The 18519-nt window shown below is 48.3% G+C and overlaps 1 protein-coding gene across 1 annotated transcript in view; it reads left to right on the forward strand.

Moving 5' to 3' along the window:
• The window catches only part of LOC119954160 (ras-related protein Rab-18-like), a 30222-nt gene extending 15663 nt beyond the window's left edge, over nucleotides 1-14559 (forward strand). Inside the window, exons 4-7 of the mRNA XM_038779120.1 lie at nucleotides 300-372; nucleotides 5333-5451; nucleotides 11607-11673; nucleotides 13135-14559. Of these exons, the coding sequence (XP_038635048.1) occupies nucleotides 300-372; nucleotides 5333-5451; nucleotides 11607-11673; nucleotides 13135-13301 (426 nt within the window). The 3' untranslated portion in view covers nucleotides 13302-14559. The remainder of the gene's footprint in view (nucleotides 1-299; nucleotides 373-5332; nucleotides 5452-11606; nucleotides 11674-13134) is intronic.
• Nucleotides 14560-18519: the final 3960 nt, after the last annotated feature.

Consider the following 18519-nt stretch of genomic DNA (forward strand, 5'->3'; position numbering starts at 1 on the left):
TGATTTATTATTTACACATGCTAAAATGATCTCGCCACACCTTCGCTTAATTTTCATAGAATCCATAGGATCCCCCTACGGTGTAGAAGGAGGCCATTCGGCTCATCAAGTCTGTACCGCCCCTCCAAAAGCGCAATCTAACTAGACCCACTCCTTCGCCCTATCCCCGTAACCCCATGCATCGATCATGGCCAGTCCATCTAACCTGCGCATGTTTGGACTTTTAAATTTTGATTATTGTACGTTGCAATTGGAAGTTTCTTCAGCTTTGGTTTTTAGATATTGTATTGCTTTGACAGGATACGGCTGGGCAGGAACGATTCCGGACATTAACACCAAGTTATTACAGAGGTGCTCAAGGTGTTATTTTAGGTAAGAAGTCGCTGTTCTCCGCTTGCTGTTGGAGGTTCCAGGCCATCAACAATTCTTGCTTGCACCATTTAGCGAGGGAAGATTGTTTGGCCAGATCATTCGTGCTGTGCTTCTCGATGCTGAATCAGGTTAATCTGAATAAAGTTGTCTGAATCCCAGAGCGTGCTTTGTAAGTAAGCACACCCATTTGCAAAGTCCTTGACCGCGACGTAGTGGCTCAGTTAACCACGGGCACAAATCCCGTAATGGGCGCTAAATCTCGCGAGCAGCGGAAAACGGGATTTACGGCAGCAAGTTCTCAGTTTCCGATCTCCCCCACCAATGTGAGCAAGTTCATACCCTTTGGTTTCCATACATCATTACGTATTAACATATTACTCACGGGCTTGATGCTGTAGCTTGCGACCATAACGTATCAAAAAAGAAAACCATCTGTGATGACCACGCCGGGGGCACTGGGGGTCTGCAGGCCTCTGGGTTAAGGGACATGGATGGGCAGTGCCCCATGGCAGTACTAAGGGGATGCTGCAAGGGGATGCATGCAGGGGGAGTTGCCCTCCATTGGGCTAGGGTTTCCCTTCTGCGTGTGGAGGTTGGGGGTGTTCCCCTAGTCCGTAAGCTAAAGATGGCGCCTCGGACTCAGAATCCCAGTGTGTTTAGGCCTCCACCTCCAGCTGGCTGTGTGATTCTTGCCAATACTTCGGAGTGCTGTTAAATCAGGCGAGGAATGGCGTCTGTTGAGCCGGCGAGTTTAACAGATTTTCTCCCCTTATCCAGCACTCCGTGAAATTTTGGGTAAACTGTACCTTTGGGTCGTGTTTGATGCAGTGGGCTCATATTTGCCGCATCTGTCTGTTAGTGCAATCTGTGATTTCGGTTTAGGGGGAAGACTCTTGTGCAGTGTAATCCATACATATACATTACCCCGTACCAGCCTCCCGGGCAGGCGCCGGAATGTGGCGACTAGGGGCTTTTCACAGTAACTTCATTGAAGCCTACTCGTGACAATAAGCGATTTTCATTTCATTTCATTTTATCTACCAGTGATTCATGGTGCTCCTGGGTGTTTGGACTTCCTGCTTCTGATGCATAGATCCCTCCTAGCCAGTAGCAAACTGAGTAAATGTGCCGCATGTATTGAAACTGACGACTGAAATGTCCCTGTTCCGAGGTTTCTATTGCGGTTGGTGCTGGTTGTGCAAAACTGTTTGTAACACTGCGTAGAATATACAGCACAAAAACAGGCCACTGGGCCCAACTATCAATGACAGCATAAGTCTCCTTCATCCTTCTTCATCGCAGCTTTATTCCATCAGCATGCTCCTCTAGTCCCTTCTCCCTCAAATGCTTACCTAGTGCCATGGTTGAAGCGTGAACGAAAATTATAAACCTGTTCACTAGCTGGTCAATTTTCTTTTGTTTGCGTCCTTTTCAAAATGGACAATTGCTGAGCTGACGTGATGTCTCCAGCTGGTCACATCTGGGGTCCAGTAATTTCAATGTTAACAAAGTCTGTAATGTAACACTCCTGGCCCAGCATAAACATTCAAACCCAGCCAACACAATGGCCCCACTGACAATGGGCCTGCTCCAGCCACCTTCGAACAAAGGCGGGCCTCTGCAGGTCTTAATCTCCCATAATGGTGCTCATGGTTTAAGCATTAACTGTTCTGTTCTGACACAATGGTTTCAACAAGAGAGCAAGGTTTAGCAACCCAAAATCAGTCCCTCCTAGAACAAAAGGAATCCTGACTCCAATTCAATACCCCAGGATTCCAGCCATTGGAATATATACCTCCTTTTGTCCCACATCGAGGAGTGGTGGTGGGAGGAGTGTCACATGCCCTACACCCACCCCATCAAACTGCACGGTAATACTGTACAGTGGAACTGAACTCTAGAGGTTACTGTTCGATCTCCAACATGAACGTAACTCCAGGCAACAGCCTGCACTGTCTACCATCAAGAATTCTGGTCCTCATCAAACCTGCTAACTGCTGGAACCTTGGAACTCGTGCCACTAAACAAACTTACTCTGTGTGCCTACTCCAGTCATGGGAGTCTCGCTCTAGACGGATCACTCTACAATCAGTCAACCCCTCCTCGGATAGAACATTCTTGTGTGTACAAAACTTTTTTTTAATACTGCATGTTATCCTGAGATAACCCAGCCCTTGTTACTGGGCCCACTCTGCTAGTTTAGAGAGTTGGGGAAAATATGCCACTGTTTATAGAGTGTGAGAATCCGAATACAAAAACACTATTCTATTTACAGATGGGTAGAGAGCAGAGGAATTGGGGCAGTTTAATTTGACACCCCCACCCCCTCTGTCCCTGATGCATCTATGCTATTCAACCACTGCCCAGCGCAAAGAGTTCCACATTCTGCCCACGCTCTATCCAAATAAATTCCCGAATTGATTCCTCCTCAACTACCTTTTTATTGATGACCTCTAGTATTATGGGCGGCACATTCGCACAGTGGTTAGTACTGTGCTTCCCAGCTCCAAAGTCCCAAGTCCGATTCCCGGCTTGGGTCACTGGCTATGCAGAGTCTGCACGTTCTCCCTGTGTCTGCTTGAGTTTCCTCCGGGTGCTCCGGTTTCCTCCCACGAGTCCCAAAAGACGGTCTGTTAGGTAATTTAGACATTCTGAATTCTCCTCTGTGTACATGAACAGACGCCGGAATGTGGCGACTGGGGCTTTTCACAGTAACTTCACTGCAGTGTTAATGTAAACCTGCTTGTGACAATAAAAATTAATATTATTATTAAGAGCAGGTCAGAGACTGGGAATTCTGCAGTGAGTAACTCGACTCTTGACGCTCTGTCTACCATCTACTGTGCACAAGTCAGGAGTGTAATGGAATACTCTCCGCTTGCCTGGATGTGTGCAGCTCCAACAATGCGCAAGAAGCTCAACGTCATCCAGGACAAAGCAGCCCGCTTGATTTGCGTCCATCCACCATTTTCACCATTCACTTCCTCCACCGACGCACAGTCGCAGCAGTGTTTACCACCTGCAAGATCACAGAATCATAGAATTTACAGTGTAGAAGGAGGCCATTTGGCCCATCGATCTGCACCGGCCCTTGGAAAGAGCACCCCACCCGAACCCACGCCTCCACTCCATCCCAGCAACCCCACCCAACCTTTTTGGACACTAAGGGCAATTTAGTGTGGCCAATCCACCGAACCTGCACATCTTTGGACTGTGGGAGGAAACCGGAGCACCCGGAGGAAACCCACGCAGACACAGGGAGAACGTGCAGACTCCGCACAGACAGTGACCCAAGCCGGGAATCGAACCTGGGGACCCTGGAGCTGTGAAGCAACAGTGATAACCCCTGTGTTACCCTGCTGCCCATCAACTCCCCATGGCTCCTTCGAGAGCACCTTCCAGAAATATAGGAGCAGCAAATGCACAGGAACCCAATCATCCTGACTTGGGACTGCATCTCTGTTCTTTCACTGTGCAAAAAATTCTGGAACTCCTTTCCTAACAGCACTGTGGGTGTACCTACAGCTCAGAGACTGCAGCAGTTCAAGCAGGCAGCTCACCAGATTCTTGAGGGAAATTAGGGATGGGCAATAAAAGCAGGCCTAGCCAGCGAAGCCCACATCCTGTGAAATAGTTTTTTTTAAAAATTATGCATTTGTGATGTAATTAGTTTTAATCAACCGAAAGCAAACGGGTAGTTTTGGCTGCAACACAGGAAGTGAGAGCTGGAGGTGAACATTTTGCCCATCGAGTCTGCTCTGCATTCCAGTTTGATTGTGGCTGAGCTGGGGTTTCAATTCCACTTTCCATTTGCTGTCCCTTTCCCTTGATTCCCTGAGAATCCTAAAATGTGTCTATTTCAGCCTCGAATGTATGCAACAATGAAGCATCCGCAACCCTTTTTCCTCACCTCCATCCTAAAATGACCGGCCCCTTATCCTGAGGCTGTGCCCCCCTTCCCCCCCCCCCATATTTGCTGGTGTAAGATTTTTAAGATTATGTTAAATTTTGGATAAAAATCTTTTAGTAGTATCACAAGTAGGCTTGCACTGAAATGAAGTTACTGTGAAAATCCCAGTTGCTATCGATTTAAAGTAAAACTATTTCTATTTTGCATTCCCCATCACACTCATTGGACAATGCAAATTCAGGCACATTTGCATAATTTCTGTGCAATATTTTTGAAAGTAGGCCACAATTACTTTCTTTAAATAAATTTAGGGTACCCAATTATTTTATTTTCCAATTAAGGGGCAGTTTAGCATGGCTAATCCAACTAACCAGCACATCTTTGGGTTGTGGGGGTTGTCATAATATACACATCAGTATATAATGGTGCAGACACACACTGATTGACACACTGCAAGACCAATCAGCACACACAACACAGCAGCCAATCACCAGGTAGAGCACACCCACTATAAAGCCAGAGGGCACTAGTTTTCCCGCTCATTCGGGATGCAGCCTCTAAGAAGGACAGAGCTCACAGCTTGTAGCACAGATCTTTACCATGTGCTGATAGTATAGACTGGTTAGGATAGGCATAGGTCTTCAGTTTAATCTAACATAGTGTCGACCCACAGTGAAAGTATGTTCAACAGTTCCTAGCTTAATAAAATAGTGTTGTACCATTTCAAGTGTTGGTAGCCTGTATGTGTTACTGCTGAGTTAAATGCAGTCTCCACAGATCCAGAGTACCCAACACAGCAGGGGTGAAACCCACGCAGACATGGGGAGAATGTGCAAACTCCACACGGACTGTGCCCCAGAGCCGGGATCGAACCCAGGTCCTCAACACCGTAGTCCCAGTACGAACCACTGAGCCAAGTGCTGCCCTGGCCGTAATTACTTTAGAGCTCAGCAATTTTAAAGGGAAGCTGTTCAGACATTACAATGATGTCCTTGGCTTATGGTAACCTTTCTGCTCCTCCTGAAGGTTTAATTTAGAATTTTGTTATAGTGTACGATGTCACGAGGAGAGAAACCTTTGCAAAGCTCGACAACTGGCAGAATGAATTGGAAACTTTCAGCACGAAGCATGGAATAGTAAAGATGCTGGTTGGAAACAAGATTGATAAGGTACGTTTGGAAAATATTTTAGAATTGCAACACAAGCAAAAAGAAAATTGCTGGACTGTCGAGCATTAATGTCCTTTTCTTTGTGTCACATTAATTGGCAAAAGTCTGAATTTTAAATTTATATGATATTTTGTGACCATTGGACTTCAGCTTTAAGAAAATGTTGAGTTGGGGGGGGGGGGAAATGACCTTGATATTGTTGTCAACAAAATAGAAGAAACACTGGGCGCGATTCTCCGCTGCCCACGACGGGTCGGAGAATAGCGGGAGGGCCTTCCCGACATTTTTCCCGACCTCCCGCTATTCTCCCCCCACCCACGGCCGCCCCACGACACGAATCGCTGCTCGCCGTTTTTTTACGGCGAACAGCGATTCTCCCCTAGCCGATGGGCCGAGTTCCCAGGCCTTTACGGCCATTTTCACGAACGCAAACACACCTGCTCTCACCGTTCGTGAAGACGGCAAAGTTCCGTTCCCGACAACCATGGCGCCGATTGGCACGGCCGTGGCATGGGCCCGCAATCGGTGGGCACCGATCGCGGGCAGCAGGTCCGAAACTGCGCACTCTTTGTTCCTCCGCCACCCCGCAGGATCAGTCCACTGGGCGGCTGAGGGGCATGACAGCCCGCGCATGCGTGGGTTTGACGCATATGCGTGATGATGTCATCTGCGCATGCGCGGGTTGGAGCCGTCCAATCCGCGCATGCGCGGCTGACGTCATCGTGCGCGTCAGCCGCTGTGGCCCTCCGGTGTCGGAGGCCGCTACCCGCCCCCGGGGGGCTAGGAGCGGCACCGCGTCATTTACTCGCGCCGGGCCTTGGCCGGCGGCACGTGAATGGCATCACCCGCGCATGTGCAGGTTGGCTGGCGCCAACCTACACATGCGCGGTTGCTGCCCTCCCCGCGGCTGCCCCGCAAGAAGATGTCGGATGGATCTTCTGGGGCAGCGGAGGGAAGGAGGTCCTCCTTCAGTCGAGGGCCAGACCCCTTTTGAGGTCCCTCCCGGTGCAAGAACACCCCTCTCCCCCCACCCCACAGGCCACCCCACCAGCGTTCCTGCGCTGTTCCCGCCGGCAGCGACCAGGTGTGGACGGCGGCGGCGGGAACTTGTCGTGTTGGGCAGGCTGCTCGGCCCATCCGGGCCGGAGAATCAGCGCTCGCCGTGATTCTTGCTGCGCCAGTTTGGGGGGGGGGGGTGGGAGAATTGCGTGTGGGTGCCAGGGCGGCGTGGCGAGACCCGCTCTATGTCCCGGTGATCTCCCACCTGGCGTTTTGGGGTATATCGAGATGGTGGGCGGCAACCACTGCCATCTCTAAGGACAAGGGCAGCATACACCTGGGACACCACCACCTGGAAATCCTCTTCAAGCCACTCGCCATCCTGACTTGGAAATATATCAGCTTTCCTTCACTGCCACTAGGTCTAAATCCTAGGACACCCTCCCTAACAGCACCGTGGGTGTACCTACGCTTCAGTAGCGGTTCAAGAAGGTGGCTCACCTCCACCTTTCCAAGGGCAATTAGGGATGGACAATAAATGCTGGCCGAGCCAGTGAAGCCCACGTCTCCGTAGATGAATTTAAAGAAAAAAGTTTGATTGTTTTGTTTCTTGCATAGCCGCATTGTGAATGTGGTTGGGATCAAAGGCTAAGGAAGTGGTTTAATGAGCAGGGCAGGGTGTCTGTAGGGTGGCATTGTTGAAGCCTTGGAAGAACCAGAAACAAATGGGAAGTGAGTTTTATTTTTGAAGAAATAGTCTGTTTTGTGTTTGGAGAGCTGGCAGTTGTATCTAAAATTGGAAAACAAAAGGTGGAAAGGCAAAGTCAAGATAATCTTGACATTGGGCTGCTGGAAGGATTGGAGATCATCCGCTCAACTTTCATTTAATATCCAAATAACTCCAATGGATAGTGGATTTAGAATTATGCAAAGATGGTTTGAAAGCCTTTTTTGTGACAAGGGAGCATACTTTTTTATAAAAGTTTTTTATTTAGTTTTCATGTTTTATATTGAACAAATTACAAATTGTTAGAGAGAGAGAAAAAAAAAGAACACGCAAAAATTAACATATATATTTACAGGTAAGCACCTTCGTAATAATAACTGTGGCCGCCCCCCTTTAGCCGGCATACATATTTTGCATTCCCCAATATGGCCGAGGCACATGTTTATTGGCATTTATTTACAGTTTGGTTTTGGGCCTTAGCTAGCCATCAAACCCCCATAACAAACCCGTAGCCCCCCCCCCCCCCCCCCCCCCCCCCCCCCGGGCAACCTTCCCCCGATTCCCATCCATTTTCCCCTGATTCTTGGCCACCCGACTATTCTTCCTCTTGTTCGTTGGCCACAAACAGGTCCCGGAACAATTGCATGAATGGCTCCCACGTTCTGTGGAAGCCGTCGTCCGACCCTCAGATGGCGAATTTGATTTTCTCCATTTGGAGAGATTCCGAGAGGTCGGACAGCTAGTCTGCAGCTCTGGGCGGTGCTGCTGACCGCCAGAAAACAGGATTCTACGGCGGGCGATCAGGGAGGCAAAGGCAAGGGTGTCCGCCCTCCTCCCCAGGAATAGATCTGGCTGGTCTGAAACACCGAAGACCGCCACTATCGGGCATGGCTCCACCCTTACCCCCACCACTTTGGACCTAGCCTCGAAGAAGGCTGTCCAGTACTCCACAAGTCTGGGGCAAGACCAGAACATGTGGGCGTGGTTGGCCGGGCCTCTTTGGCACCATTCGCATCTGTCGTCCACCTCCGGGAAGAACCTGCTCATACGGTTTTTTGTTAAGTGGGCTCTATGTACCACTTTTAGTTGCGTCAGGCTGAGCCTTGCGCACGTGGAGGTGGAGTTGACCCTATGTAGTGCTTCGCTCCAGAGTCCCCACCCTATCTCCATCCCCAGGTCATCCTCCCATTTCCTTCTTGTTGCGTCCAGTACGGTGTCGTCCCTTTCTACCAGTCGGTCATACAAGTCGCTACAGTTCCCTTTCTCTAGGACACTTGCGTCCAGTAGGTCTTCCAGTAGTGTCTGTCGTGGCGGTTGTGGGTACGTCCTTGTCTCCTTTCATAGGAAGTTTTTGAGCTGGAGGTACAGCAGCTCGTTCCCCCCAGCTAGCCAAAATTTCTCTGTCAGTTCGTCCAGTGTTGCGATCCTGTCGTCTGTGTATAGGTCCCTGACTGTCAGTGTCCCCCCGTCCTGCCTCCACCTTTTGAAGGTGGCGTCAGTCAGTGCTGGTGTGAACCTATGGTTGTTGCAGATGGGAGCCTTGTCCGACATTTTGTTCAGGCCAAATTGCTGCTGCAGTTGGTTCCAGGATTGGAGGGTGGCTGTCACCACTGGGCTGCTGGAGTGTTTTTTGGGTGGGGATGGGAGTGCTGCCGTGGCGAGGGCCCGGAGGAAGGTCCCCATGCAGGAGGCCTCCTCCGCACGCACCCACTCGGCTTCTGGCTCCTGGATCCATCCCCTTACTCGCTCGGCTGTTGCCGCCCAGTGGTAGAATTGTAGATTCGGGAGAGCTAGCCCCCCCCTGGATTTTGTTTTTTGTAGGACCTTCTTTGGGATCCTAGCATTTTTACCCCCCCCATACGAACGCCATGATAAGTTTGTCCAGCACTTTGAAGAAGGCCTTGGGGATGTAGATCGGAATGGATCTAAACAGGAAGAGGAACCTGGGCAGTACGTTCATTTTGATCGTCTGGACTCTCCCCGCGAGGGAGAGCGGGAGTGTGTTCCATCTTTGCAGGTCCTTTTTTTACTTCCTCCGTCAGGCTGGTGAGGTTCCATTTGTGGATCCCTTTCCAGTCATGGGCTATTTGGATCCCCAGGTAGCGGAATTTATACCGGGCTTGTTTGAACGGCAGCCCCTTTAGTGCTGCGCTGGTGTACTGGGAAGATCTCGCTTTTGCTCATGTTGAGTTTGTAGCCCGAGAAGGCCCCAAACTCTTTCAGGAGCGCGATGATTCCGTCCATGCTGCTTTGTGGGTCCGAGATGTAGAGGAGCAGATCATCTGCATAGAGTGAGACTCTGTGCTCTCTGCCTCCCCTTCGGATCCCCCTCCAATTTTTTGCTGCTCTGAGCGCGATTGCTAGCGGTTCAATTGCTAGTGCGAACAGCAGCGGGGACAGTGGGCATCCTTGTCTGGTGCCCCTGTGCAGCTGGAAGTATTGGGAGTTGTATTGTTGGTCCGTACACTCGCCATGGGAGCGTTGTATAGGAGCTTTACCCAAGCGGTGAACCCTGTTCCAAGCCCGAACCGCTCCAGTACCTCTGAGGTATTTCCATTCGACTCTGTCGAAGGCCTTTTCTGCGTCCAGGGAGACGATCACCTCTTGTGTTCTCTCCCCGGAGGGGGTCATTATTACGTTCAGCAGGCGCCTGATGTTCGAGATGAGCTGTCTACCTTTGACGAAGCCCGTCTTGTCCTCTGTGACCACCTCAGGTACACAGTCTTCTAGCCTTTTGACTAGGATTTTGGCCAGTATTTTGGCGTCTGCGTTCAGCAGAGATATGGGTCTGTATGACCCACATTCCGTTGGGTCTTTGTCTTTCTTAGATATCAGCGAGATTGAGGCCTGTGCTAACGTGGGTGGCAGTGTGCCCCGAGCTAGGGAGTCTGTGAACATCTCCCGCAGGTGCGGGGCCAGCGCTGTCGCAAATGTTTTGTAGAAGTCCGCCGGGAATCCGTCCAGTCCCGGCGCCTTCCCCGTCTGCATGGAGCTAATGCTGTCCATTATCTCTCCCAGTGCTAGTGGTGCTTCCAGATCCCGTTTTCTGCCCTCTCCCACGACTGGTATGTCCAGTCCATCAAGGAACCGGTTCATCCCAGCCTTCCCCGTTGGGGGCTCTGAGGTGTACAGCTCTTGGTAGAAGGCCTTGAAGGTTTTGTTAATCCTCTCTGGTTCTGTTTCCAACGTGCCTCTGGTACCCCTGATTTGCGCAATCTCTCTGGTGGCTGCCTGCTTTCTCAGCTGGTGTGCCAACAGGCGGCTGGCTTTGTCTCCGTGTTCGTACAGGGTCCCGCGCGCCTGGCGGAGTTGGTGCACTGCTTTCCTGGTGGAGAGCAGGTCAAAGTTCCTTTGTAGTTCTTTTCTCTCCGCCAGGAGCTCTACGGTCGGGGCCTTGGAGTATTTACGGTCTACCTCCAGTATGGAGTCGACCAGCTTCTCCCTAGCCACCCTTTCCTCCCTATCTCTTTGTGCTTTGAAGGCAATGATTTCCCCTCTTAGTACGGCCTTAAGCGCTTCCCAGAACTTGGAGGATGATACCTCCCCGTTTTGGTTGTTCTTTGTGTACTCCGCTATGGCCCGCACTATCCTTTCGCTGAAGGCCTTGTCAGCTAGTAAGGCACCGTCCAACCTCCATGTGGGGCGCTGGGCCCTTCCCGTCTCCAGCCGCACGTCCATGTAGTGTGGGGCGTGGTCTGATATCACAATTGCGGAGTATTCCACTTTGTCTATCCCTGGAAGCACCGTTTTCCCCACCACAAAGAAGTCCATTCTTGTGAACACGTTGTGTACTGGGGAGAAGAAGGAGAATTCTTTCTCCCCCGGGTGGGCAAACCTCCAGGGGTCCACAGCTCCCATCTGCTCCATAAAGTGACCGAGTTCCCTTGCCATGCTTGAGGTTTTCCCCGTTTTGGGGTTTGATCTGTCCGTCTTTGGATCCTGTACACAGTTGAAGTCCCCCCCCCCCCCCCCCCCCCCCCCCCCCCCCCCATGATTGGTCGATGCGTCGCTATGTCCGGGATTTCTGCCATGGTCTTTTTGATGAAGCTCGTGTCGTCCCGGTTGGGCGCGTACACGTTGACTAGGACTACCGGCGCCCCATCCAGGGAAGGGAGCATACTTGAGAAAGATAGCTGAAATAAAAAGCTTAGTTTTAATCATGATCTTGTACCAGAACTGATGAAATAAGAGTTCGGCATGAATCCTTCCATGCCAGCCAGAATAATGTTGGTTACTTCACTCGTACTAAGATCAAAAAATAATAGCGGCAAAATAACTTGTGTACTTGATTTTCCTATTCTGAATGTAGACCTCGTACTCTGTAATATTTGTAATAAATCTCCTGTATTAAATTTAATATGGCTATATTACCATGTGATCTATGTAGAAATACATCAATAACTCTAAACGTTGTCGAAAACTTTTTTAGACTAACCGTGAAATTGACCGCAATGATGGACTGAGATATGCCAGAAAACATTCAATGCTGTTTATAGGTAAGTCTTTTGTGTTGTGTTTCTTTCTCTATTCCCATTCCAATTTTATATTTGCCGCCAATTTACTTCTTGCGACCTGTGCTCATGACATTAAAACTCAAACCCTGCTTTTTGCATGGTGGATAAATGATTCTCCTGGCTTGCACGCCTGCACTACCTGTCTTACCAAGGAAGAATGACTGAATCGAAGGCGCTACAAGGTTGCGTTGGGGCTAGATTTTGTGTTCCCTGTGCCCCTTAATTAAGAAGTCTGTGTGGAGCCCTGCCATCCCAAAGACTGGCTGCCCCATGGCCATTTTTGCTCGGAGGCGAATTAATTGGCACATAGCGAGACATCTGGGAGGAGGTGCTGCCCTCAGTGGGCAGCAGGTGATCAAAACGGGGGGGGGGGGGGGGGGGGTGATGACTTCAGGAGGGTGCAAGAAGGTCTGGGGGGGTTGGAAAGTGTATGTGTGTCGTGTCGGAACCAGGATGGGGGGGGGGGGAGCTGTTGCGATGAGGCGAGGGGTGGGAGGGCAACGGTAGCTCCCCCCCCCCCCCCCCCCCCCCCCCCCCCCCCCGTTCACTCTCTACCCACTCTCTCTCTCTCTCTCTCCTCTCTCTCTCTCTCTCTCTCTCTCTGTCTGCGGCTCCCTCCGCTCCCGCTCGCTCGCTTTCTACCCACCTTCTCTCTCTCTGCTGGGCTTCCCCCCCCCCCCCCCCCCCCCCCCCCCGCAGCACAATGACACAATATCCAGTCATGCAGATGTCAGTTGGACCCACTCCTGCCATCTCATGCTCCACCTCTAGCCCACCTGGCACCTACACCCTGCATCTCCGCTCCCTGGACCTTGCTCCCTGACCATCGGCTCCCCAGGTCCTGAACTCTCCACCTCTGGTGTTTGCTGTTCTCTCCAATCGCAAGATTGTTTGTTCCCCACACTCGTTTGTGAACGTGGTGAAAGATTCTTCCAGTCACCTGTTTGAATGGCACTTTGCAAACTCGATCTCGGGCTTTGAGGGCCGCATTCTGCCTCAGAGTGTACATTGGATAAGCTTGATTCACATCACAGGGAGCCGCGTGAGCAGTGATGTTTGGGCAAGTAAGTGTTTCTTCATGCGTTAATCTGTTATTTGCTCTGTCTCCTCACTGCCACTCCCAATTTCGAGCATGAGAATAGACAGGAGGCAAAATTAGTTGAGGTAATGGTGATTCATGGGCAACGGAGAGCTGAACATTACGTGATTCTCTTTGGGGAGTCTGTGAGGAGCCTCATTTTTCGGAATTAACTGCAGACTTTTTCCTACTTTTCCCATTGCTAGGGAATAGATGAGTAGCATGCTCTGTAGACTGCTTAGGAAAGACTTGATCCATTGGTCTTTTGCTTGTGTTTATTTCTGTGCGTATGCAATAAACACAGTCTTAATAGATTTATCTTTCTCTATTGAGCGACTCCTCATTTATGTTTCCTTCCATCCCAGAGGCCAGTGCTAAAACCTGCGACGGAGTGGAGTGTGCATTTGAAGAAGTGGTGGAAAAAATTCTCCAAACGCCAGGATTATGGGAGGCTGAGGGACACGATAAAGCTGTGAAATTATCTGACTCCGCGTCCAGCCAGGCCGGAGAATCATGTTGTTCCCTCTGGTAAACCAACTGGGACTGACCGACGTTTTAAATGCTGTTACTGTGTGAACAGCAGTGTCACTTGGCCTGAAGGGACAGGAAGCTGCTGTAGGCTAGAATCTCGCACAACTAAAGTTATATGAGATAAGAGCTCTTTGCCTTAACAAAGCCTCCTGCATACATTTTTCATTAGAATTGTAATCTTCTTCCGACAGACCAACACATTTTTCCCATTTTAATTCTGTTTCCGCGTCTTATAAATGCAGTGTTATCTTAACTAATCTGTGGAAGGTTCCGATTTAGAATTCATATTGATTTGCAAGCATTACTGTAACAAATGAAAAATGGAAGGCTGTGATACAGCACAAGTTGTGGGGACCAACATTGTAAATGGCTCATTGTTCCTGAGGTTTAACAAATTTGTAATTTCAAAAAAAAAATCAAGTTTCAGTTGGGACCAGAAGAATTGATCTTGTTAAGCGTCATCTGTGTCTACTGCCTTTTATTCCTGATTTCCGCTGAACTCTGAACTTCCCTTGTCTTTTTCTCTTTAACATGAAGTGAAAGGATAAATTAGGGTTCTGATGGTTTGGGTGTGGCTGAGTTGATCGTGCCATGGGTTGAATCCAACCGTGGGACCTTTTGCATTGTTCTGTATTGCCTTATATACAAAGGTACCTCCAATCTATAATAGCTGTCTGATGCAAAATCTTCTTTCTGTGCCATGACTTGTTAATTGTACCTTGTGCAATAATATCTCGCCAAGACTAATCGTTATCATTGTGTGTCTATAAACGTTACTCTTAAAGGGCTATGTTGAAGACTTATTGTGAATATGGTGTGTAATGGCCTTCATTGGATGCATGATAATACTGATCTTGCATTGTTTTTTTTGCAGTATTAAGTTTATTTTAATCTAAATCACCTCCTTGGATAAGGTGGATGAAGGGAGTGCTATCATAAACTGTTGCAGCATGATCTCCCACTTCTACAAAGTGGCAACTCTACCATGAAAGCCCCAATATGCAGAGCACTTCAGTATGACCAAGTCCTTTCACCACTATTCTTTTGTGTTTCTAAACAGTTTGCACAATTTCCAGTGTAACCTATTTATTAATGTCTATGCTATACAAATAAAGCGAGTTCAGATTTAAGTGGGGCATCAACCGTATTTGCAGACTATTTTCTGGTATGGTAAAGAAACTGTTGTAAGATTGGTTCTCTTAAGGTTCCACGCTTACTTGTATGAATCAGACTAAATAAACAGTGACTTAGAAACAAAATGTAATTTTCTTTTGAGCACTTTCTCCTGTGGCTTTTATTGTTCGAAAGATGGGTTTCTCAATTACAAATGCAGCAATGGAACCACACAGGCAGTCACCAGTGAAGCAATCCTTTCCAGGGCAAACATGCCAAGCAGGCTGGCGCTAATCAAGCAAAGAAAGCTTCGCTGATATGGGCATGTGCACAGGATGACGAACTCAGCGACACTGAAGGCCCTTTTTAATACTTTTGCCATTGTCCCAGCTGGTATCAACTAACACGGCAGAAGCTGGAATTGCACCTGGAATCGATTTTGGTCTAATATGACTCACTGAATCACTGTCCTAACTAGCTGAGCCGGCTATTGGAAATCTACAGGCTTCATTACAGATGACAAAGAATTCTGCCTTTGTCAAATGCTTTTTTAAAAAAATCTTTAAAAAAAAATAACACTGCTAATCAATTCCACCCATTCCTCCACATGATATTAATTTGTGTCGGCCTCCTGTTCTCTTCACGTGACCTCCTCATGAGCTGAACTTGTGAGACGTTCTAAACCGATGGCTCCATCAACACCTTTCCTAAGCAGCAAGAAGATTATTCAGCGGTTATTTTTGCCGTTTAAGAAGGTGCTCACTACCCAGTTGTGGATTGAAATTTTCTTGCAGGCTTCCAACGTGGTAGGAAATCTTGAAATTCTTTTGTTCGTATTTCCAAAAGGCCATCAGTCTGGCACTTTGAACGTTTCTGGCAGAGGAATGAGTTCAGAGATATGTCATTTTTTAGGGGATTTGATCACCATGTAGAGTACAAGAATGCGGTTTGAACACATTGCTTTCCAAAGCAAAGTTTTATCATTCGTGTGTGATAGTTTGTACATTATATTGATTGGCATCGCAAAAAAGACATATTTCTGGTGTGATGGATCTGAGTCCGTCTTGCTTCAGATCTTAAGCTCTCTCCTTTTGTTTATTTTCTTTTATGAAGAGATGATGGGGTCTGTATTTCCTTGTTTTGAGGAATGAAAGGTCGTCTCATTGAAGCCTACAAAATACCAAGGCAAGGTAAATGCAGGTAAGTTGTTTCCTCTGCTTGGGAACTAGAACCAGAGGATATTATTTCAAAATACAGGGAAGCCACTTATGCACAAGAAGAGCCCGCTTGGGAACAGGCAATTCTGGATTTGGTGATGTGTAATGAGGCAGACCTGATTGGGGAACTTCAGGTGAAGGAACCGTCAGGGGGCAGTGACCATAATATGGTAGAATTCACCCTGCAGTTTGAGAGGGAGAAGCTGGAATCAGATGAACGGTTTTATGATTGAATAAAGATAACTGCAAAGACTTGAGGGAGGAGCTGGCCAGAGTTGAGTGGAAGGGGAGCATGGTAGGGAAGACGGTAGAATAGCAGTGGCAAGGGTTTTGGGGGTTTGTAAGGAGGCGCAACAGTACTTCATCCCAAGGATGAGGAAACATGCTAAGGGGAGGACAACACAATCTTGGCTGACAAGGGACAACATAAAAGCAAAAGAAAAGGCCTACAATGTGGTGAGGATTAGTGGGAAGCCAGAGGATCGGGAATCTTTAAAAGCGGGTAGAGGACAACAAAAAAAGCAATAAGGGAGGAGAAGATGAAATGTGAGTGTAAGCTAGCTAGTAATATAAAATAGTTTTTTTCCATATATAAAAGGCAGGAATGGACATTAGACTACTGGAAAATGAGGCTGGAGAAGTAATGGGGAACAAAAATGGCAGAGGAACGGAATAGGTATTTGCATCACTCTTCATGGTGGAAGACACCAGTGGCATACCAGAACTTCAAGAGAGTCAGGGGCAAGAGGTGAGTGTAGTAGCCATCACTAAGGAGAAGATGCTGGGGAAACTGAAAGGTCTGAAGGTGGATAAATCACCATGGACTACACCCCAGGGATCTGAAGGAGACATCTGAGGAAACCGTGGAAGCACTGGTGGTGATTTTGCAGGAATTAGTGGAGTCAATGGGGGTCCCAGGGAATGGGAAATGGCTAATGTAACAGCTCTATTTAAGAAGGGAGGCAAAAGCCAGGAAATTATTGTTAGCCTGACTTCGGTTGTTGGTAAGATTAGAGAGTCCATTGTTAAGGGTGAGACTGCAGGGCACTTGGAAGTGCATAGTAAAATAGGGCTGAGTCAGCACGGCTTCATCAAGGGGAGGTCATGCCTGACAAATCTGTTCGAGTTCTTTGAAGAGATAACGAGGAAATTAGACAAAGGAGAACTGGGGATGTGATCTATTTGGATCTTTGGGCTGGAGGATTTCACAGGGCTGTGGGAGCTCGGTTATTGGCCAAAATTGTCTGACTGTTCAAGCTGGCAGGATCTTCCTGGCCCGGCAATGGCACACTTTCTCCAAGGGATTCCCAGCAGTGAGGGGTGCGTTCAACTGGAAACCCCATTGACAACGGTGGGACCAGGAATCCCACTGCCGGATAATGGTGGATCACCTCCGCCGTCACGGAAATCATGGCGGGATGCGTGGAAAATTCCGCCCGTTGTGTACGTTTAAAACCGAGATTGACAGATATATGAGGATAGTGTAGGGAGCAAAGGCATCAAAGTGGATGATCCGCCGTGATTGTATTAAAGGGCTGAATAAAAGCAAATTATTGCAGATGTTGGAATCTGAATGGCCCACTCCTGCCCCTATATTCCAGTTGTCGCTGACCAGTATTGATCCCCTTGCGGGGAGTACGGTTGTTATATAATTTGAGTGATCCAAGGTATAAGGCAGGATGAGATTTAATGGCACGACTAACGTAACTATTTTTTTCAGGAAACTCCTGAACAACTGAAGGGGAAAAAACATTTTTTTTTTCCTCAGTGAAACTGCATGAATGAAACTGCAGCAACTTTTTAGAAAAAGCCAGGTGGTTTCTCCAGTAAAATGCAGTGAGTGGAGGATAGTAAAGGTCTGCACGCACCCCGCCATGTTTCCTCACTGCCTTCAGGGAAACACAGCTGCATCGTTTGCTCCCAGTCATAATGGAAATGACTGGGAAGTATTAAAATAGGATGAAACTTTTTTTGTTCTTGCAAGTTGTCATGTCTGGAGGCCCTCTGAGCAAAAGTTACACAGCTTTCTGCGTCTGGAAGCTGCACAAGTCAAGACTCTTGGAGAGTGCAATTTGTACCAATTTTGGGATGTTTGTGAAGATATTGTTTATTTTCAGGTTGATTTGAAGAGAAAGCTGAGGTACAGAGTTGGGCTGGAGTCCACACACTCCAGTTTGTATCTCACTTGCAGCTGGGTGACTTTCAGCAGCTCTGCAACGTATCTTTCTCACCACAGATTTCCATCAAGTAACATGGTGCGCATTATGGAAGTTACTAAATATGGTTAGAGATTGAGGGATGTTACTGCTTATTTTGGAACTGTATATAAATAAAATGTACAACAGAGAAATCAAATCATCCAAGTGTGTTGCTGTTAAATTGACCGACTTCTGACTTTATCTTTCTTTATTTTAATTCGCAAAGTTACGACTCCTCTCCGCGAAGGGTCACCTTATCTTGCTCACAATCATTCTGATCTAGATAGTACAGACACAACTAGAAAACCCGGGTTTGTGTAGTCCACAAGTAGGAAGAATCAGCCAGAATTATAACGAGGTGACACAAGCTTTCTTTCTAATGCTGAGGAAGGGGCGATAAGATGAAATCAGGATGATCTAATATGTATGGGCACGATTCTCTGGAGAGATTACTAAGCGTTGTAGCGAGCGGGGACTGCCGTGAGCTTCCCAGCGCTCGGTCCAGCGAGGCCAACAACGCTAATCCATGTTAATTGGTCCACTTAACGAAGCCCAATGGGCTTCTCGCCGCAGATGAAGGCTTGCCAGCGGATTCGCTGACACCGCGTTCGCCAGCCCCCCGCTAACAAGGTCGAACAGCATTTTAGCTGCACTTGCTCAGCCAACCCTAGCCAGCTTGCAACAATGTACC

Source organism: Scyliorhinus canicula, chromosome 19 (genome assembly GCF_902713615.1).
Source record: "Scyliorhinus canicula chromosome 19, sScyCan1.1, whole genome shotgun sequence".
NCBI lineage: Eukaryota > Metazoa > Chordata > Chondrichthyes > Carcharhiniformes > Scyliorhinidae > Scyliorhinus > Scyliorhinus canicula.